The following is a 24,155-nucleotide window of genomic DNA, read 5'->3' as shown; positions in this document are numbered from 1 at the left end:
CTAAGTTAGTCTTGGCAAAGAATCGTACAAAGTCATACTTGCATCTTTGATAACGTGATCACCCTTGACATCTGATCAAGTTCTTCATCCCTCACCCTTGATGTCTGAACCTCTGGCCTTCCTTTAATAAGAATTTCGTCAGTAGTTTAGTAAGTTCAGGAAGAATGCCCCTATGTTTGATATCTCCTCTCAGCAATTTTCAATTCTCATTCTGCTCCCTGGCTATAAATCCCCAGTTGTCTTTGCTGTATTTGGAATTGAGCTCAGCTCTTTCTCCTAATACAATAATATTGAATAAAATCTGTCTACTGACTTAAACACATGTCTGATTCTGTTTCTCTTTGATAGTAGTCACCCAATCCCCTGGTGTCAATTTATGCTATTTTACTTCTCTGCAGAGAACTAACCTCTATGACATTATAATGATGGTCATTTGTTTATGGCCTATCTCCTCACACTAGGGTATGACCTTTGGGTAAGCAGAGATTTGTTTCTCTTGATTACTACTTCATCACCAGTGTGTTGAGCCTAGAACATGGCCAGCAATGACCACAATACTAAATAAATTTTATTAAGATAATTTTAAAAATTATGTTTTCATGGTTTGCCTAAATGGTATGAAAATATGTAGAAAAGAATACTGAAAGTTATCATAAGATTTATCAACAAAAGGTAGAAATGAATATAACAAATATTAAAAGTCATTTCCTTTGGTTTTGTCTTCAGACATCACTGTATTTTCCAAAGTTTCCACGGTGTTTTACTTTGAAAATTAGAAAAACATTAAAAAAAAACTAAAGAAAAAGAAGTGGTTTATGAATTACCAATTTTCGTTGGTTTATGTGTTTCTCCAAGAGAAAACTTTTACTTGCAAGTTCCCAGATTATTGATTCTGTGCCAAGAGAAAGGCACATTAAAAAAAAAAAAGTAACAAGCGAAAATTTCACCAGAGGAAAAACTGTCCAAAGTAGTATTTCCTTCCTTCAAGTTTTAAAACCTGGCAGATTTTAAGATAACCTACCACATAACAGAATGGAGGAAAAGGAAGAAGAGGTAAGAGTCTCACACTGGGTATCACTTTATTTCAGGAAAATCAAGACCAAATGCTGTTTTCCCTGAGTAAACTGAACCAGTGCGAGTGACTTCTGTGAAGCTGTTAACCAAGAGTGACAAACAGGAGCAGCAGCACTCTGCTTACTGCGCTGTTTGCCCCTGCTCTCCAGGATAATCAGATATCCATCATGGCACCTATCTTTAAACCATTCCTTTGTTTACTGCTGCTTATTATTTTTTGACAATTACTATTGGTGTTTAATCATTTCTCTTCAAATGAGTAAATACAACATTGTCAAACTGCATACATGAAGATTACTTAAAATAATCAATTAAGGTAAAGTAGAATGAAAAATAATTCATCCACATTTCTCCAATTAGAAAAAAAGTTTTGGTGGAATCAACTAGGCAAACTCTTGCCTCAGGGTTTTTACACAAGCTGTTTGTTTCCTCTATCTGTTGATGCTCCCCGCCCCAGGAAGCCAAATGACTTGCTTCCTCCTGTTCTTTTTTAGGTCTTTATTCCAATTTCATTCTCAATTAAGTCATCCCAACCAAACTATCTGAAATCATAATCCCCCAACAAAACCAATTTCCACACCCTGTTTGTTTTCCCCCTCAGTACTTATGACAACATAACATCCTATACTTTGCTTATTGTCTGTCTATCCCCAAAATGCAATCTATGTGAGGGCAGGTATAATGGTCTGCTGTATTCCTATTGTACTCCCAGAAAATGAGCTTGCTGAGTGAATGAATAATATGAGTAATTTGCCACTGTTATGAATTTTGAGTGTGTCTTAATCTATTGATTCCCATCTTGCAGTACAGAATCACGACAAAATATCTCTTGTGATTAGAAATGGATCTTGAATTCAGGACCTGACATTTCTATAGATGCTTTTGTACTCCCGAAATCTTGAAAGATGGAAGAAAATCTCAAGTGAAGTGACCAAAAAGCCACAGCATTGGCGGCTATGGACCACTGAAAAAAATTATATGTAGTGTCAGAGTGTGTTAATGGTGCTGCCTATGTCAAAAAACTTCAGAAATTTCCCCAGTATACAACTTCCCCTTTGTTAGTAAGGTTATTCTGCATGGGGTTTCAAAATGAAAACTGTTCTTGTTTTAGTTTGAGTGTCTTTAGAATGTCTGACTTTGGTCTCCTAGAGGAAATGAGGATAACCAGTTTTATTTTCTCCAAAAGCAGAGTTTCACAGAAAGACCTTGATTAAAAACAAAACAAAAAACAACTCTTCTTCACAAGAATAACAAAGTGAACCAAACAAAAATTTCATTTTATCTTAAACCTGAGCAAGAATAGTGCTCTTTGAACCATAGTGGGTCATACTGCATAATTTCTCATTAGCCAGTATTATGGACTGAATAGTGTCTCTCCAAAATTGTGTCTCAACCTTGGGATCTCAGAAAGTGACTGCATTGAAGTCTTTGAAAGGGCATTTAGGTTAAAATGAGATCATCGGGGTGGACCCCAATACAATATGATGGTGCTGTTATAAAAAGAAAAATTTACAACAGAGACAAGACCACGTGAAGACATCTATTTTCTATCAACCCAAGGAGAAGAGTCTCAGAAGAAACAAACCCTAACACCTTGATCTCAGACTTCTTGCTTACAGAATTTTGAGAAAATAAATTTCTATGTTAAAGCCATCTAATCTGTTTCACTTTGTTATAACAGCCCTTGCAAAATAAGATGGCCAACCAAGAAATGCCAAAGACTATCAGGTAAAACACTGAAAAAAAGGTAGATTTACATTTCAGAGTTGTTCTCTCTCCAACCAGAAGGTTCATATTAGACAGCTGCTGATTTGTTAATGCTCCAGATTTACTTGGTAGTGTCCATTCATTCACTTAAGAATCTAAGAAGCATGCAGGGTGCTAGAAACTTCAAGTCAGGAATAGAAATTTAATAGAAGAGCTATAAACTTTCTCAGTGAATGATTTTGCAATTCTACTGCATTATCACTCCTTCTCTCATAACTTCTACATCACAAATAATTTGGCTGACAATAAAACTCACAGAGGTGGGGTAGTGACATTGATCTAAAATAATCAACACCACTAACAGAATCATGTTCTTGTTCTTTTCATTGTTTTTCTTTGTATTCTTTTTCTTTCTTTTGTTTCTTCTATTTTTCTTATATTCATCAGTTTTTTTATTTTGAACATTATCTTGTTATTTCATAATTCATGGGGGATAACAGAGAAAAATAATTTTACTAGTTTCTGGAGGAAAATCAATTTAACTATACAAAAAATTCCTTGCAGGATAGGTAAAAAGTAACTTAGCTGACTAAAATAATGACATAAATTCTGTCTCTCCAAACTTCAGCAGCAGCAGCTGAACAATCCTTGAAGATATATAAAAGCACTACTCAATTAATAATACTTCACACTATTTTTAAAGTATTAGTATATTAACTGTTACCTTTTGAAAAACATTTCAAAAACTCTTGAAGAATCAAATGTAACCATAACCAAAACCAAAAATTAGGAACTTATTTCTTAAAAGTTGCAAACAGTCTAGATTACTAAAGTGATATTGCTAAAGCAGATGTTGTGGTTAAAAAATTCATAACATAAACATTAACATTTAAAATACATTGGAAAGATTTCCTTACCAATATTGGGGTGCTTCAGAAGACGGCAGATTCTAGCTTCTCTTTCCAGTTTCTGATGATCTGTTTATAAAAAACAAATCACAAGTCTTAGGAAAGAAGGTTAAAAGACAATAAAATAGCATACTGAAATGACATAAAGCCTTTACATTTATGTATCTTTTGATCTTTTAAAAAGTGATAATTTCTTGTATTAACAGTTATAGTTATCTGTAAAAGAGAAAAAGTTGAAAAGAATAAAGGCACACTTGTTTAAAAAAAAGTGATAATTTGCAATTAGGTGAACATAATATAGTTTAAAAATCTAATTTCCTTTCTTTTTCGTTAGCTTGATGCTTGATAGAGTGAGATACAGAATAGAGCTCAATTTAGACAGGGCTGAGAAAACAGGGAAAATATCACAATACAGTAGTATTCTTTATTTACCTTAAATATATATTATTATAACAACTTAAATAACCCAATATACACATATACATTTTTTTTATTTTTTTTTATTATTTTTTTTCCAATTTATTTATTTTCAGAAACACAGTATTCATTATTTTTTCACCACACCCAGTGCTCCATGCAAGCTGTGCCCTCTATAATACCCACCACCTGGTACCCCAACCGCCCACCCCCCCGCCACTTCAAACCCCTCAGATTGTTTTTCAGAGTCCATAGTTACACATATACATTTAATCAGAGAATGCCTATCTGTAATTTGAAATACCAACGAAATAGTGCTAAGCATGGTTCCAGTCTGTCCCCAATGAAGAAGTATTTCCTGTCCAGTCATATTTTCTATCAACTACTCTTCGTACAATCGTTGGTCCAACTTCCCAGGTTTTTTTTTTTTTTTTAAGATTTTATTTATTTATTTGACAGAGATCACAAGTAGACAGAGAGGCAGGCAGAGAGAGAGGAAGGGAAGCAGGTTCCCTGCTGAGCAGAGAGCCTGACGTGGGGCCGGATCCCAGGACTCTGAGATCATGACCTGAGCGGAAGGCAGAGGCCTTAAACCACTGAGCCACCCAGGCACCCCCTTCCCAGGTTTATGATGCTCTTTATTATATCAGAGACTTCCAAAAATCCCAAACTGCTTGCTCATCTTTACCCTTCTATGTTTCCCTAACCATTTCTTTGAAGGGGCATGACCACTGTAAACTTGCAGTTTATGAACTATCTGATACTCTTCTTTGGTTTCTTTGTGGTGGTTCATATACATATATTTAGAACCAAAAATCACTGGCCAAAGCATAATAATAAATGACAAAAACAAGCAATAACAGAGCAGGAACACACGTTGCCAATAAAGACAGCACTGCAGAATGGTCAATAGTTAAGAGCCTTATATAGATACCTGACTTATACCTTACAATAGTCCTCTGAGGATAGGCAATATTATATCTCTATTTTAAAATTATAAACACTAAGGCATAAAGAGGTTAAGTTACTAGTGATATCTACCAAATCAGCTCTCATTAACTAGAGTCATAAAATAGCCTTGAAAGGAGGAGAGGAACACTTACCTAACTACGCACACATAGTCTATACCAACGGTTCTCCAACTTTGTGGTCTCAGAACCTCAACACTCTTAAAAATTATCAAGGATCCCAAAGAGTTTTATTCATATGGATTAGATCTATTCATGCTTAGTCTATGAGAAACAAAACTTAAAAAAGAAAAAAGTTAACTATCTATCAATTCATTTAAAAAAATAATGAACCCATTACATTAACATAAGTTACTGCATTTAACTTTTAAATGCATGATTTGATTTTTATTTGGAAGTAACTGAAACAGAAAATTTGAAGAACAGCACTAAAAACACTTATATAACAGATTACTCAGATACATCTATTATTAACATTTTACCCATTTAAAAAATTTATATTCTATGTATGTATATATCTGTGTATGTGTATATGTAGTCACATATTTAACACCAAATACATATATATGTGTATGTATACACACATACACACACATGTGTTTAAATTTATACCTAATTTTTTTTCTGAACAATTTGAAGGTAAGTTACAAAGATGAAGGCCCCTTTTGCCCCTAAAATTTCAGCGTATATTACCTTAAAATTGTGGTACTCTTAAAATCATTGTATAGTTATCAACTTCAGCAAATGCCACATCAATACAATATTTTACCAGCCATATGTTAATTTTGTATATTTAACCCAACGATGCCCTTTATAGGGCTTTTGCCCTCTAATTCAGATCCAGCCTAAGGTCAGATGTAGCATCTGAGAGATTTGAAGAATCTTCAAGATTCTGAGAGTTTTGAAGAATACCATGTCTATCTTTTAAAAAAAATGATTCTCAGGGTGCCTGGGTGGTTCAGTGGGTTAAACCTCTGCCTTTGGCTCAGGTCATGATCTCAGGGTCCTGGGACCAGAGCCCTGCACTGGGCTCTCTGCTTGTCAGGGAGCCTGCTTCCCCCTTTCTGCCTGCCTCTCTGCATACTTGTGATCTCTCTCTCTCTCTCTCTGTCAAATAAATAAATAAAATCTTTAAAAAAAAAAAAAAAAGAATGATTCTCATTTGTTATTGTCAAATGTTTGCTCATGATTTGATTTAGGCTATGCATTCTCAGCTAGAACACTATCCTCCTCCGGCTGTCACATATGGAAGTATACACTGTCTAACTGCTTCTCAAAAATGGTAACTTTGATTGCCAGGTCAATGTGCTGTTGAATTTCTCTGCTAAATATTCTCTTTTAATTTTTCCTTTGTCACTAATAAAAATGTGGTGAGACTTTTTATGGCCAAGAAAACACCCTGGACTTCATCAAAATTCCCCTATAGATTGTGCATTCTGTGATGATTCCTGCATGAACCATTCTTTACTATGGTAGTAGGAAAATGTTGATTTTCTAACTCCAGCACAATCACATTTTCATGGAAAAATACTGTTATTTAAAAAAAAAAGTCAATGACATTATAATAAGAATGTATAAGGACAATTAGTAGCTCGCTTAGAGTAAGCAGAGCATGTTTACCCAATCATTATGTTGTACACCTGAAACTCCTATAACATTGTGTCAATTATACTTAAAAAATGATTTTGAAATGAAAAAAAAAAAAAAAGAAAGAAAGAGTAACAAGGTTTTACATCTTTGCCAAATCTCTTTTTGATGTCTGGCTTAACAGAAGACAGCTGTATTCTCCATGTTTGCCTCTATATTCAATCTATTGTACTAGGTTGTTTTGGTTGAAGTATACCAATAGAATCTGAACTTACAAGGGTATGTAGTTGGAAGAGAGTACGTCACAGCCTTTTCAAATAATGGTGTATACCGTTCTCAAAAATCATCCCAAAACTAAACAATTGATAGTTTTTTAAAGGTTAGTTGCCCTGTGAAATCTGAAACTTTATCAATGTACTTTATGAACCATATCAATAGTCACAAACGTTAATGTTTAAATCAAATTAATTCTCAACATGAATATAATAAATTTTCTAATGTAATAAAATTTTATTCTGCTACATTAAAATTCATTGCTCTTTATTGTACTTCTTTGACACCCAGGCATAATTTTATAACATGATGTACCATTTGGAAAATACTGGTTTAGTATGTTATATGGTTCTTCCAAACATGGACACATTTCATTATGTACTATTATAAAAACAGTATCACCACTAACATCACCAGAACAATTTTTAAATTTGGAATTCCTCATGTTCTCATGGATAAATACAAATTTATCCATGAGTGTTTTAAAGAATCAGCACAGCATTCAATTGGATCTAACAGTGTATCCATTATATCTGGATTATGAAATATAAAGACAGGTATTCTCTGGCCTTACCATTGCCTAAAACTAGAAGTGCCTCAAGTAAATGTAAAATGTAAATTCTTCAAACGCCCTATCTCTTTAACAGGTTCTCATTCTTAAGATAAGCCACTTCTAGAATATTCTCATTTAGAAATATACAAGTAGGGGTGCCTGGGTGGCTCAGTTGGTTAAACATCTGCCTTAAGCTCAGGTCATGATCCCCAAGTCCTAAGATCAAGCCCCATGTCAGGCTCTCCGCTCAGTGACGAGCCTTTTTCTCCCCCTCTCTCTGCCTGATGCTACCCCCACTTGTTTGCTCTATCAAATAAATAAATAAAATCTTAAAAAAAAAAAAGAAATACACAAGTAAACACAAAAGTTTAAATCCAATTTGAAACAGCATCTAATACTACCTTAAATCCTGCAAAGTATCCTATGTAAAACATGCTTATAGAAATTATAATTTTGTTGTGAAGGCAGGGATATACAAATACATATGCTATACCATGTGATATGTATTATGTATATATTATTATTTAATGTTTATATACATCACCAGATAACTATATATTAAAGAAAAACATGACAAAAGATCTTTACCAACGGTATATGGTAATAGAGTTTTAGCTATAAAGATAAACATAATTACAGAATTTTATATATAGCTTATTCTTATGGGTTGAACTGTGTCTAGGAAAATTCCTATGTTGAGCTTCTAACTCTTACTACCTCAGAATGTGTGTATGTGGACCCAGGGTCTTTAAAGGGGTAATTAGGTTAAAATGAGGTCATTAGGGTAAGCCCTACATTAACATAACTAGTGTTCTTATAAAAAGAGACATTTAGAACAGACACACCTTGAGGGAAGATCACATGAAGACATAGGGAGAAGACATCTATAAGCAAGGAGAGAGCCCTCAGGAGAAAACCAACTTGTTGAAACTCTGATCTTCGACTTCTTGCATCCAGAATTTGCTAAGATAAATTTCTGTTGTTTAACCCCTCATATGTGTTACTTTGTTATCGCAGCCCTAGCTGATAAATACACCAAAGCATTACTTTTACATTGCTATATAACAAATAGCCACAAATACAGAAGCTTAAAATAATCACTCATTTATAATCTCAGTTTCTGTGAGTCAGGAACCTGGGCATAATTTAACTGAGCCCTTTGCTTTGGGATTTCTCAAAAGGCTGCAATGAATATATCAGCTAGGGTTGGGATCTCATCTACAGACTAAAGAAGGATCTGTTTCCAAGCCCGCATGGTTGGTGGCAGTATTCAGTTCCTCAAAAGCTGTTGAGTTGAGGGTCTTGGTTCCTAGCCAGCTCTTGGCTGGTTGTTGCCCTCACTTCCTTGTTATGTATCAACATGCTTCATCAACTAGCTTCATCAATGCCACTCTGGTAAAGAATCTGCCACCAAAATATCTAGCCTAATCACAGAAGTGACATTCCATCACATTTGCCATATTAGATGGGTTAGAAACAAGTCATGAAGATGGCCCACTTTTAAGGGGAGGTAAGTATACAAGGGCAGGAATACCAGGAAGCAAAGATCACTGGAGCCATCTTAGAGATTGCCTGCGACATTTAACTTTATAATAGTGCCAATGTTTTCATGAGCTTTAGCTTCATTTACTTTTCTTCCATACAGTCACATAACTTAGTGATCTCCTATGACTTCTATGGCATTCTGCACTCTCCTACTGGGGCATGTTCTGACATTCCAAACACAATGATAGAACTAAAGTTTTCATTAAAACCAGAATTTAGCAATAATCGAAATGCTTCACATTCGGTATCAAGTTTACGACTTTCCTTTAGAGGGAGAAGACAGGTGAGGAGGAGTGATTAAGTACCTATTAATACCAAAAGAACATTTCTGTATTTATCCTTCTAAAGAGATGATTAAGTTTTACATTTAAAATTTCCTTTACTTTTAATTCAGTCAGCAACAAAAAAATCATGCATCCCTACCTCATCATTCCCAGCTCTCACAATGGTAAGAGACAAAAAGACAGATTATAAGACACATGAAAAATGTTCATCATCACTAGCCATCAGGGAGATTCAAATTAAAACCACATTGAGATACCACCTTACACAGTTAGAATGGCCAAAATTAGCAAGACAGTAAACAATGTGTGTTGGAGAGGATGTGGAGAAAGGGGAACCCTCTTACACTGTTGGTGGGAATGGAAGTTGGTGCAACCACTTTGGAAAACAGTGTGGAGATTCTCCAAGAAATTAAAAATAGAGCTTCCCTATGATCCTGCAATTGCACTACTGGGTATTTACCCCAAAGATACAGATGTCGTGAAAAGAAGGGCCATCTGTACCTCAATGTTTATAGCAGCAATGGCCACGGTCGCCAAACTATGGAAAGAACCAAGATGTCCTTCAACAGACAAATGGATAAGGAAGATGTGGTCTATATACACTATGGAGTATTATGCCTCCATCAGAAAGGATGAATACCCAACTTTTGTATCAACATGGATGGGACTGGAAGAGATTATGCTGAGTGAAATAAGTCAAGCAGAGAGAGTCAATGATCATAAGGTTTCACTTATTTGTGGAGTATAACAAATAGCATGGAGGATAAGGGGAGTTAGAGAGGAGAAGGGAGTTGGGGGAAATTGGAAGGGGAGGTGAACCATGAGAGACTATGGACTCTGAAAAACAATCTGAGGGTTTTGAAGGGGCAGGGCGTGGGAGGTTGGGGGAACCAGGTGGTGGGTATTAGAGAGGGCACGGATTGCATGGAGCACTGAGTGTGGTGCAAAAACAGTGAATACTGTTACACTGAAAAGAAATAAAAAATTAAAAAAAAAAAAAGAAAGAAATTGATGAGGACATATGTAAATGGAAAGACATCCATAATACTGTTTATTATCATCTAAAGATTTTCTTTCATTATCCACACATGCTGCAGCTACTATAGAACCAGAATGATTTATCATTTAATATTTATTAAAATATTCAAACTTTAATAGTTTGACCTTTTTCTTCCCTTGAAGCTCAAGTCCACACTATTACATGAAAAAAAATACAACCCTTCAGGCTATAATTTGTCAGGTCTGAAAAGATACATGCTGTCAGCAATATGGCTAAGATCTACTCTACAAACAATGCCATAAAGAAAATATATCATCATTCAGTTTTTTTTTTTTTTTAAGATTATTTATTTATTTATTTGACAGACCGAGATCACAAGTAGGCAGAGAGGCAGGAAGACAGAAAGAGTGGGAAGCAGGCTCCTTGCTGAGCCGAGATCCTGATGTGGTGCTCAATCCCAGGACGCTGGGATCATGACCTGAGCTGAAGACAGAGGCTTTAACCCACTGAGCCACCCAGGTGCCCCTATCATCATTCAGTTTTGACATGGTATCAGTAGGTAACAGTATTTACTCAGGACAAAGACCTCAGCATTTTAAAAGTTTCTGAGAATTTTGAGATAATGTAGTCACTTCTTCTCAGCTTTAAGATTCTTTTTAGATACCTTTTAACCTTAATAAGGCATTTATTTCAAATAAGGTCCTAAATGTGAGTTCAAGCCTAATGAAGTAAATCCTTCACTCCTGTTCCAAATCAAATTTTAATCTTTATGGAAAATAACTCTGGTCACAAATGAAAATTAAAGGGCTAGCCCTTAATCACTTCCACATAGAAACAGGAGTATCACTAAAGCTACATAAAGCAACAACTTCTTTACCCAGCCAACATCAGCCAGTGAAATGCCATCAAGTAAATTTCAAAGGTAACTACCTCCCCTACCCCAAATGACAACTTAAAACATTAACTCTTGGGGATAAATCTATTAATCATTGCTTTCTTAAATAATCCACATACAAAATAATTTAAACTTTTTGACACCTTTGGGTCATTATTACTCTCCTATAATTCAGCGAAGCCCTCAGAGGCTACAGAGGTGTCAAAGCCCACAGGGAACTGCCCTGTGTTCAGTCTGCCCCACACCCCTCAATATGGAATCACCTTGTCAGCACAGGCAATGCAAAGGGATGGTTTGGGCAGGGAGAGGTGGGTAGCTATCATAATTGGTCACTTACCCCCTTTCCCTCCAAACACATATATGAGTATAAACATGCAACCTAAGGAAGACATGGATTTGCCACACCCAAGAGGGTTGAGTTCTTCCAGATGCCCCTTCTCACAGACAGATTCCCACCCATAAAATTATCTTATATAGCATTTATGCAGGAGTCACCCCTCATGCCCATGAAAACAGAATGTTTACAATCCAGCTCCATCATTAATGTTTGTTCTGCTGACCTTCTGGCTTGCCAGCTTAAGCTGCTACCTTCCCTGCTCCTACCTCCTTGGTTGATCCTTGCGCCAGTATGAGATCAATGCCTTAGATCTATCAGTTTTTGAGGGCAGGTTAATCCTGCTTTTCCGGTTTCTCCACTACAACCAACCCAACTCAATTCTTAACTTTGTCACATTTGTTTGGTTTCTAAGAAACAACACTCTCAAGCAAGTCATAGCCCTGCTTGCCATCTAGAACCACACCTGTCTGGCTATCCATTTTCAGAAGAGGGACAATTAAAAAAAATGGACCTAAACTACTTTAAGTTTTATATTATCGCATCTGTTTATTATACCTTTTCTATTTCTTCACATGTTTTTCACTATCTGCTCTTAACTGCTGTATCTTCAGTACATAAAACGATTACAGGTACACATAACAGGCATTAAATAAACCTTTGTCGAATGAATAAATGAATTAATGACAACTGCCCTTTCCTTGTTTCATAACTGCTTTGAACTAAGGACCGATGAAAACAAGGATATGAGAATATAAAATAATTACAAATAACCTAGCAGTGAAAACCTGAAGAGACCTTTTCTGAAAAAAAGGTATAGTCTTTAGTGCAGGAATTCTAAAGCACTATAATGTGGCTACTCAGAGGACTTATTCCTAAAGATTTTTTGAATTACATTCTGAACACATTTTTCTTGTTAGAGAAACTACTTCAAGCTAAATGAGGCATTCCTTTGGTAGGAATATAGATTCTGTCCATTTAAGTAGGTCAGATTTAAAACCACACTGTAAGTTAGAAAGAGCTATTTAAAGGGGTCACTTCATTACAAAGCTTGAGTATGATGTATATGGATTTAAAGCTATCATATTCATTTAACAAAGGTTTTTTAAAAATTCATAACTAAATATTATCTTTCATTTTATCCTTTTATTTTAAACTAGTTTAATCCAATCATAAATTTGATATATTTTTTTTAACTATTTGACCTAGATTCTATTATTTCTGACATTAGGTACTCGTCACTTCCCACTACTTTCTGTTGCCCACTAATATCCTGGGTAAATCAGTAAGATTCTATAATTATATAGGATAATGTTCTTCCTTTCACGGTAAAGTAGAATTAGATATATGTGCTAAAAGTTCATATATCTGAACTTAGGAGTGAGACCTTTTGAATAGCTTTTTTTTTTTTCTCCCCTGTGTGGGAAGCTCACACAAATGTTAAATTCTGAATTATGATGTCAGTCAAACCTTCATTCTATATGAACCACAAACCACGGTTTATGATTTCTACAGAAAACCCCTTTTCCCTGACCTTTTTAAACAACCATCACATGGGAGATAAACCAGGCTTCTACTTCATTTTACCTTCTTTCTGAAGTTTCACCTGTGGAGGAAGACGGAATTGTCCACAAGGGCCAGAAAAATAAAAGGCTCATCATGAAAGCTCCTGATATTGCAGAACTAGACACAGAGACAACCCAGAGGGATGGAAAGACCTCAGGTTTCAGAGCAGAACACCCAAGAGCTGCTCTCTGGTTCTACCACTTACAACTAGCTGGGTATCAAGGTTCCTTGACTTCTCAAAAGAGTCATCTATAAAACGAGCATAAAATATCTAGCACCAGGCAGCATATTTGGGACAAAGTGGTACTCAATAAATTATAGTATCACCATCATTATTTCTATTATTACTAGAAACCTGTAACTCTTAAAAAACAAAATTCTTAACAGATGTTATTAGTTCCATCAAGCATTAATAATTTTATATGTACTTTAATATACTATGAAAATAACTTATCCATAAAATCATATGATAATGCTTTTTAGGCATTCATTGTTAATTGAAACAGTGGGATAACCACTGAGATCTATGGTCAAAAAGAGACAAATCAATATAGTAAAATATGAACAAAAACTCATAGTTATTCAGCATTATAGTATAATCTAAATATCTCAAAAACAAGAATACAAGAGAAAAATGTGCATGTTATATTTTTAAACAAATTAAACTGACTAGTTTTATATCCAAAATATAAATTTTATTCATTCATTTCACACATCCAAAATGAATGATGTCTGACAAATAATTTATCATATCATATTATTTCAGAAAAAGCTACTGGATAATATATTTAGCCTATTTTCTAGGAATGTAAAGGAATAAACAGTGAAATTTGATGGTACCACTCTTAAGCTGTCCTGTAGGAGAAATGTTTTTCTTCTTCCACTACAATGACATTCTTTTTTTTTTTTTTTAAGATTTTATTTATTTGAGAGAGTGTGAGTGAATGAGCTGGGGGGAGGGGCAAAGGGAGAGGAAGAAGCAGACTCCCCATTGAGCAGAGAGCCTGATCCAGGGCTAGATCCCAGGACCCTGAGATCATGACCTGAGCCAAAGGCAGCCACTCAACTGACTGAGCTGCCCAGGTGCCCCACAACAATGACATTCAGTCAGATACATGACATTATATCTGTTATGAAAACAATGCTTCACACAAAATTATGAAATGCAAGACAAAATATTTTATAAGGCTTTTGTTGAGTAGCAATTTAAGCAAGCACACAATATGTATAGGTCTCTTAGAACTACAAATAGTGAGCATTAATTTATGTAAAATACTTTCATATAAATGTCTAATATATGATTATATAGAATATATAGAATATCTAGATACCTACCAAGAATGTAACAAGGGATGGGAATACTCTGTTCTGACAAACCAGAAATCTTAGGAGAATCTCCTAGTAAGCCTCTCATTAGTTCTAGGTGATATGCTAAAAGAATACAAATTGAGCTTTTTCCTCTGAGAGGAAGAGGCAGTGTAACTGTATAGAATTTAGACACGGGGCATTAAATGCTGTAAAGATTCTTGCTAGAGTGTAGATATCCTCCAGATGATTAAGGGAAGAGATGGATAGGAAACCCTGCTAGTACTAGGTGACATCAGCCAGCTTTCCTCTTAAGTTCAAAGCCTCTCATAGGAGGTGCTTCTGCCTGCCTCTGTGACTCTCATTTTAACATGGTGGCATCACTCATAACATGTTTTAAGGCAAGGAACTTAAAGGATTTTGTCAGGAGAAACAAATCAGGAAGCAAAAGACCAGAAGAGTGGTATCCAGAAAAGACAGATAGCTAGGACAAGCCTCTGCAGCAAGTCACAGTCAAGGCATGTTCACAGGAGGAGAGCAAACTTCCCTACATGGCATTTAGAACACAAGGTGTCAGACTGAAAGTTCACACAGAACAGATAGATGATTCAGTAATATGATTTTAAGCTGTGTTTGCTCAAGTGACTGTTAACATCATAAAAAACAAACTTTTTTTTTTTTAAGTAGGCTCCATGCCCAATGTGGGGCTTGAACTCATGACTCTGAGATCAAGAATCCCATGCTTTACCGACTGAGCCAACAAAACTCCAAAATAAACCTTTATATAAACAAATTATGAGGATATTCATTGATGCATATTAAGAATTACAAATATTTAAATTTATATCTTTATTTTAATTGTATATTAATAATTCATATGGCATTTTTAAAAAAGATTATTTATTTGACAGAAAGAGAGAGAGAGAGAGAGCGAGATCACAAGTAAGCAGAGAGGCAGACAGAGGGAGGGAGGGAAGCAGGCTCCCCTCTGAGTAGAGAGCCCGATGCGGGGCTTGATCCCAGGACCCTGAGACCATGACCTGAGCCCAAGGCAGAGGCTTAAGCCACTGAGCCACCCAGGTGCCCCAATTCATATGGCATTTTTAAAAAGATTTTTTTTTTTTTTTAATTTGACAGAGAGAGATCACAAGTAGAGAGAGAGAGAGGAAGGAGCAGGCTCCCTGCCTAGCAGAGAGCCCAATGCAGGACTCGATCCCAGGACCCTGAGATCATGACCTGAGCTGAAGGCAGAGGCCCAACCCACTGAGCCACCCAGGCAGCCCCGCATTTTTAAAAAGATTTTATTTATTTATTTGACAGACAGAGATCACAAGTAGGCAGAGAGGAAGGCAGAGAAAGAGAGAGGAGGAAGCAGGCTCCCCGCCAAGCAGAGAGCCCAAGGCAGGACTCAATCCCATGACCCTGAGATCCTGACCCAAGCCGAAGGCAGAGGCTTTAACCCACTGAGCCACCCAGGCATCCTCATATGGCATTTTAAAAATTACTCTGATCATATTCCTGTAGAAGGGTAATGAGATGAATTTTGTATCTTATTTTGTCCTCAGTTTCTAGAATTTTATCTATATAGTACTCTCCCCTCAGTGTAATTTTACTTGTGCTTTTAGAAGAATTTAGCTGCACAATTCCATTCTCATATTTAGGCATAACAGAGATAAGTCACTTCAGACATTCTGTATTAAAATCTTTTAAACTTATTACCTAGAGACCACAGGGACCCAGAATGGAAAGAAGGCAGACTGAAGATAACACAATCCACGTTTTACCATTTTTTCCACTGGTCCAGATGATTTTTATAGGCAGTTGCATAGTAACACAAGAGAGCATTTACTTTAGCGATTTCACAAAAAATAAATTTTTCTTACTGTGGTAAACATATTTTGCTGTTCTTAAATATGTTTTTTTACTAATCAAATACACACAACTTATTCAAAACATGAAAAGGAGAAAACATAGTTTTCACAGGATGTTTTTCTTTATGTAGTTTAATATTGATACATTAAAAACAAAGACAAAAATAACTTTGGATAACAATTTAAAGATTTTATTTATTTATTTATTTGAGAGAGAGGAAGAGAGACAATGAGTGAGCAGGAGCAGGATGTGGGGTTTGGGGGAGTGGTAAGCAGAGGGAGAGGGACAAGCAGACTGTATGAGGAGTGCAGAGCTCTATGCGGGTATTGATCCCATGACCCTGAGATCATGACCTGAGCAGAAATCAAGAGTCAGATGTTCAACTGACTGAGCCACCCAGGCGCCCCTGGATAACAATTTAGAAGAATTAAGGAAAGAAAGGAGATAGATGGACTTTCATCATTCCTTTAAGCATCTGGAACATTCAGTTATTCACTTTTCTGTTCATGAGTTTCCCTCATGAAGAGGTAACTGTGAAGCTAAGAAATCTTAAATTTCAGGCCCCTAACAGGATCTTAGCTATATGATCATATGTTCTCATAAAACCTGCAAAACAAGGTGTTTCAAGACAATAAATTATGATCATTGTTTCCTTCCACTACCTCTTCCCTTCAATCATATCTCCCCTTATATTTAGTGATACTATAGTGGCCACAAACATTTTTGAGATCTAGCCAAGGGGAAGCTAAGTGGAGGATACAATTTAGTTTGGATATAATGAAACATATTTAAACCTGGTTCACAGCCACTTGTGGGTATAGTTGTGTTATTACTGGTCATCCCAAAGGAAGAATGCTTCCTGCAATACACCCACCTCCCAGCCTGTGGTGAGATGAGAGGGCAAGGGCACCACAGTGCATGAACTTGCACTACAAATCATCCCACGAGTGTCGGTGTACAGAGGAGAAAGAGCAACTTTTTGCTATTTTTCTAAATTTCATTTTGCATTGCAATATACGTCAGCTTCTCAAAATTCATAATTTCTCATGACTATTTTCATTCTAAATATATATTTCCTTTTGAGTTTCATCTTGTGTTTGTAATTTTGTTTTCTTTCTTTAGGGAGAATCTCTTAAACTGCATAAACTGCAATCTCTGGGTCCATACTCACTATTATAGTTACCAAAAAAGTAGAAAAAGGTAACATTGTTCAAATTCTGAACATAAAAAAATCACACACAATAAAGTTCTTCACAAAACTTATATTAACTTTAAGTAAATAGATACTCATTTATATTGTTAAGCTACTCATTAAAAAGCTGTACATAACTTATATTACATTAGTCATGACATAAATATCATAACAAAAATATCACCAACTTGAAAATCAGGGAGAAAAAGAATGACTTCCAGTATAAGATCTGCAAGGAATTAAGGATAAAAAGCAAATCTTATAAAAGTGAAGAACTATAATTCATACATACTCTCTCCCCTGAGAATGTTACATATTTGAGATGATTTATGCTTATATTTAGGGGGAAAAATACCTAGATCAGACATGGTACTTAAACATACCCATTATGAATGTACTTATTAAGCATTTTTATTAAGCAGGCACAAGGACATGGATTGATGTTTTGGAAGATAAAGTAATTTATTATAGTCTAACTACTCATGAACTAATAATTAAATCAGAAATCACAGATTTAATAACAATAATAATAATATCCTTCAAATTGGAGATGGAAAGTGAAACTATCATTTATTGAACTATACTCCCCAAGTTGAAAAATTCAGGACACCTCATCTTGTCTCTATATATTTAATCATATATTTCTATTTTACCAATATTTTGTGAATGCTTTTATTTCCTATAGACACTCAAAAAGACACACACACACACACACACACACACACACATACAATAGGAAGTTTAATGTAGCTACCTAAATTTAAAAAAAACTACTGAAACAAGATATTAAAATAAAATAATTTCATTTTTAATTGAAATTCTGAAGGTTAAAAATTAAACATTGTCAGATACAAGATGCTAAAACCATATATTCAGGACTTGTCAAGTGGTCAGTTGAAGCCATACTGCCATTATGAGCCCATTTCTTACTTCCAGCTGTACAAGAGCAGACAAAGAGAACATGAGGGAGGCCTGTTCTGCATAGAATCCTCAGAACACTCTACATCCCCTTTTACCCCACACTGGAAAGCTTACTCAAGAGCACTAAATCGAGGGAAGAAATGTGTGTCTGAGAGAAATATTTGAAAAGATTCATCTCCTACAGTTTGAGAAAAACAAGAATGGCTTCCTATTTAAATTGGACTCTACAGGCATGAAACTTTGTCTGGCTAGTGGGATAGATTGTCTTACAATGGACAATCCCCATGAGAACTACATGGAGAGCCAATGTGACCCAAAAGTGGAGTAGAACGGCAGAAGCCCAGGAGCTGGAAAGGCAGCTAAAAACATGGCCATCCAGACAGGGGAAATATGGCCATCATTAGCAAAATGGTCACCAGTGGTCCCTAAGAGGAACTGCCCCAAAACTCACAAAAATGTCCCATGAGATCAGTAATCACGCATTTCTCAGACAGTAGCAGTCTGGATTAGAACTGTACCAGTGGAATCAAATAAGCACATCTCCTTATAGCTCCTTATATCTCCTAAAGGGCCACACACAGGAACCAGGGAGTGGGAGAGGAAGTGAGGTGACAAAGTGTTGGGTACTATACCTTTCTCTGGTCCCTGGAGTCTCTCAAGTATGAAACAGACCTGACTTGGCAGAGGAGAGAAGTTTCAAATGATTTTACACTGGCCAGAACTTTTTGATTCTGAAATGAGACTGTTTTTGTGACTCAAAGGAAGTACCAAAGCTCTGAGATCTGACCAAGACTTCCTCCAGGGCAGGAGTGAATAGGTTACATGGATTTCTGGGAGCTGAGGAGGGAGTGGTCTCAGTGGAGTACACATGATCTGTTTATAGGACTTTCATAAAATAGAGGTTACAAATATTTTCTTTAACAAAGTCTAAAACCATCTAGAATTTGGATTTGCTGAATATTGTTATTTCTTTCACATTGCATTCTTCTGCTTTCAGAGTTCCCATGTCCAATTACGTTAGAATACCTGCGAGATATGTTTGTGTACTTTACAATCACCTAAAAACTTTCTAGATAAGTTACAGTTTAGAGTGTATAATCTTATTCCATCAGATCTTGAAGTTATAATGTGTCTAAAATGCAGGACAGAATTCCCTGAACTTAAGCGAGTGTCATTCTTAGTTCAACATTCTAGATGTCCTCCTTCATCATTCATTGGTAATGAGTATTTATCTTTTACCTAGAATATTCTATCATTTAGAAGACATATTTGCCATTGGCATGGCATTATAGACTGGGCCAGCTCTAAAGCAAAAGCTTTTTGTAACCCCGCTTGGCTAGATGCTTATCGTTTATAAGGAGGCCTATTAAATGTCACCCAAAGTGAAGCTGGTTCTTTCTAAACTCTAAAGAGGAAGATGCTTGCCTCTCTGTGGAAAATTTTAAAGCCATCAGCAAAAAAAAAAAAAAAAAAAAAAAAAAAAAAAATTCTGTCCTGGACTGACACATGAAATTAACTTCTATTGCCATTATAAGGAACAGACCCACGGCCCAGATGCTAAATGTCTACTGTCTGTAGAGTGACACTGAAAAAAAAATCTCATTTATGTCAATCCACAGGTATTATGAGAGTCAAAACAAGACTCCCTAACAGCTGGAAAGAGAGCAAGGGAACCCCTGGGAGTTCAACACTTTTTTGTATCACAGCTAAAAGAAATCAATGGCTACTTCTCCCCTCACCCAGGGAATAAAATGCCATTGGCACTAGGGAGAAACCCATACCATTTGCTCCTTAAAACATGAGACTGTAGGAAGTCTGCCAAGTGACCTGGAAATATGGGACTGTGACCAGAGGTCTTTGAAGAGAGCATCCTGCATTAGCTTTTCACAGCAGAATCAAATATGCAGCTATAGTCTCCTGTGTATATTCCATCCTTAATAAGTCATCTATCTCCTACATAATAAATCTTTTTTTTTCCTTTTCACAGTCTTATTCCTGACTTATTTGCCCCCATTCCTATTTACCTTCTCTCACCCCAATATTACTTTTAAAACTCTTATTGTAAAAATGATAGATTTCAACTAGGAAATGAAGGCATAAATGTGACACATTTCAGTTAAAATAAATATTACTTAAAACACCACTATCCAGATATATTGTCATTTACATCTTGATCCATGTCCTCCCAGTTTTGTTTTTTGTTTTTTTGCATATTCATAACACTACTTTGGACTGTAAAATCACTGTTTATATACTTTTGTAAACTACCAGAATCTCTAAAGCAATTGCTTAGTAAAGACAGACTTCTGGATGGATGGCTAAACAACTGAATGATAAAAGCTTACAAACTGGAATTTGGGGAGGCAGGAAGATCCTTCCCAGATGAAACATACCCTAATCATACCAGATGCCCCTCCTTGCAATTTCTGTCAAAAGGACATGACTAATTTGCTCCTCAAAATATTTGCATAAATGGTAAAGTTCCCATGGAATCAGAGGGAAATTAATTAATCTAGTTAAAAAGTTCACTTTTTGGGAGAAAAACACGAGACTAATATGTAAATAATGGACATGCAAATGCAATTATAGTCACAGAGGTAAAAAGTCATGTAAAATTGATAAAATTTGCAGGCTTGTATGAAAATTAAAAAAACAAAATCTTCCATCTAAAATAGTTGCACTGTCTACTTCATTCATAATTTCTTGCTTTATTCATCAATATCTACCATTTGTCTTTGCGTAAGCCAAGATCTACACAGGCTCTAAAAAAGTGATTAAGACACAATTTCTGTCATCTCGGAATTTGTAACCCAAACACGAAGACTGCTTTAGCTCTGATTTTTATGTCTATATACTGGCCAAAATTCAAGGAAAATATGGAAAAGAGATCATTCAAGATCCAGGCTATCTCTATCATACAAACCATTCAAAACTTGGGAAATTTTTATTTGGTCTTCGTGGGTCTTCTTCCCCTATCTGTTCCCCTATCTGTACCCCAACCATTCACTCTTCTTTGTTTATTAAAGATGTAGTACCTAGCCAGTTTTCATCTGCTGCCTGCCAACATGTTAGGATACCTCAACAAAGGGAAAACTCGTTCACCACAGGGCTTCTCAGTTCCTTGACCCCTTTGTCTCCAGTGATCTGGAGATTACTTTTGGCCCATTTCAGTTACTTCTCTTGTAGTCATTCCTTGAAACTTGGCCATTCTTCTCTGGAGTCAGGAAGTAAAAAACCCCAACCACCAACTGTTCATTTTCCAAACAGTGTGCTCAAAGCCTCCTAGGTAACTTTTTTCAACCATCAGGACCATCAATCCACTGACACATCCACTTCTCCCAATCCGTAAGTCCTCTCCATTATTCACGTTCCTCCCCATCCCTGTGCACTCTCACCTCCAGCCATTTGGGTTCCTCAAATGTGCCATGAGTTCTCCACCTCAGAACCTTTGAGCATGCTATCACCATCGCCGGAATACTCACTCCTTTACTTGCTTAATTTATACCTATTCATTCTTCATATTCTAAAACAAGTTTTTCTCTTCAAGGAAGCCATTTCTATTTAACAGGCTCAAATACTGTATTATTGGCTCTCATACATAGTACAAATCCCACTTCATTGTTAATTGCCACATTTGTGATTTTTTTTAAAATTCAGTTGTAAGATCTAAAAAAAAATGATTATCTCAATAAACTGTAAGGTTTGGACAGCAGGATCTACTGATTTTTTGTTCATCATTTTATATTTTATACCTAAGACAATGTCTGACACATAGTAAAGAAACAATAAATACATATTAGTGAATAGGTAAATAAACAGGGAAAATGTGGTACAATTAAGAAAGTAGGAGTAAAAAAAGAATGGAGACTACTCTTGATATAACTTGGTTTATTTCCTTCTTCAGTGGCCACAGGTATATGAGGATAATCTGGTTAATCAATCGAGAGGCTTCTATAAGAATCAGACAAGACAAAAAGCATCCGAATAAGAAGGCCCTGTGTCAGCATTGGCCACGGGATAAGAACTGAGCATAGATTCTAAAAAATTCAGTGCTTGTTGGGTTGACAAAGATGGGATTATTCATTATATTATCAGAAAGGTAAAAATCAAGTTTATATTATATATATCATTATATAACATAATATGATAAAATTAAAATCTGAACTATAGGCCTTGAGTGAAGTAATTGCTCAAGTAAAAGCAGCCCCATGTATACAGTAAAAAAAAGTTGATTTTCCTGGTGGCCAAATAAGTACAAACCTAAAGGGGATAGCATACTAATGTTATGTAGGAAATTTGCATAAATACACCTAGAAGAGTACCTAGTAGCACCTTGACTCAAGTCTCAAAGATCAAAGATTTTTTTTTAAATAGCTGTGAAATAAATTGCCATGAAACTAAAGATTTTTATTAATTTATTTTTGACAGCAAAGATTTTAAAAGCTAGAGTAAAATTTCAAACAAACAGACTATTTTATACCTTGACCGTTCTGGTCAGATGAAAATCAGGTTACCTGAGGGTTAAATGAAAGAAAATCTTTGTGTACGAATTGTCATTAGAAGTCTTTATAAGCTATGTTAACTCAAATCCACTGTTTAATAAAGAATAGTCCTATGAAGAAGCTACTTTTTTGTGACAGGCTGAGCCCCACAATAGGAAGAACTCAAGCAAAGGAGCAGCTGGATCAGGGTACTTTTCAGCAGGTGGGACCCCACTGTACATCAGTCTCCTTGGTTGTAAGATGTGAAATCATAGCACCATAGAACACTTGCAAGACTCCAAAGCCTTCTAGGCATCTACACCCCCTCATGACATAGTGGGGTGGACTGAGATGTTTTCACTTCAGTGATTCTATATTTGATTCTGGAATTCTTAAAATCCAGGTGGACGTGAAGTACATCTAACCCAAAGGCATTTCCCCCATCTGGGATTCTAAAAAATATATTTATTTAGGTAAAAAAAAAACATGAACAAGCATAGGGATTATATATGCCATAAGTATGTTGTGCAATGATCTTTCACAAAATGCACACACCCATATCAGCACCCAGATGAAGAAACAGCACCCAGATGAAGAAACAGAACATGACCAGCTCCCAGAACCCTTCCCAGCCCCAATCTCTCACACCCGAGTAGGCACTATCTTGACTCCTAACAATATAGTTTAACTTGTGCCTGTACTTAACAAGAAAGAAATAATACAATGTGTACTTTGCCTTGGTTTTATTCTATCCCTAGAAAACATTCCATTCACACAGTACTGCTCTGGGAGTACGGTGTACCAATATCATTAAGAGATGAAAATTTGTTAAAATGAATGCATGGGTAGATGAAAAAAAATAGTATGAAACACTGTTACTGCTAAAGAGCCAATTAAACTTACAAAGGCTTATCGTAACTCACATATTTACTCTTTGACCCCAACATAAACAAAAAAATGGGTAAAATCAAAAGTAATTTAAGGTTTAGTAACACCCACATACCAGACTTTAGTCTCTTATTCTCTTTATTAACACGTGTTATTTTTCAAATGCTTGCTTCTCCCAAGCCCCTTTACTTCTCTTTGGCTGTTCTCTAGATGCCAGCCATACAGACCGACCTCTGCTCTTCTGGGTTAAAATAAAATCAACAATAACATGTAAAAGAAAAGAGAAAAATACTAAGTTATATCTCTAAATCATGGATAAAGAGAAATCAAATGTTCAAAAAGTCACATAATTGAGTTTGTAGAACTGTCATTCCAAAATCTCTAT

The 24,155-nt window shown here is 35.8% G+C and overlaps 1 protein-coding gene across 10 annotated transcripts in view; it reads right to left on the bottom strand.

Annotated features, from left to right (window-relative positions):
* Positions 1 to 24,155, bottom strand: part of CAMK2D (calcium/calmodulin dependent protein kinase II delta) — a 345,149-nt gene that overhangs the window by 238,685 nt on the left and 82,309 nt on the right. For all 10 annotated transcript variants that reach the window (XM_044224161.1, XM_044224160.1, XM_044224169.1 and 7 more), the window contains one exon: positions 3,699 to 3,758. In XM_044224161.1, the coding sequence (XP_044080096.1) occupies positions 3,699 to 3,758 (60 nt within the window). The remainder of the gene's footprint in view (positions 1 to 3,698; positions 3,759 to 24,155) is intronic.

This window comes from Neovison vison, chromosome 11 (assembly GCF_020171115.1).
Source record: "Neovison vison isolate M4711 chromosome 11, ASM_NN_V1, whole genome shotgun sequence".
In the NCBI taxonomy this organism is placed as follows: Eukaryota; Metazoa; Chordata; class Mammalia; order Carnivora; family Mustelidae; genus Neogale; species Neogale vison.
This window is presented reverse-complemented; position numbering and strand designations above follow the sequence as displayed.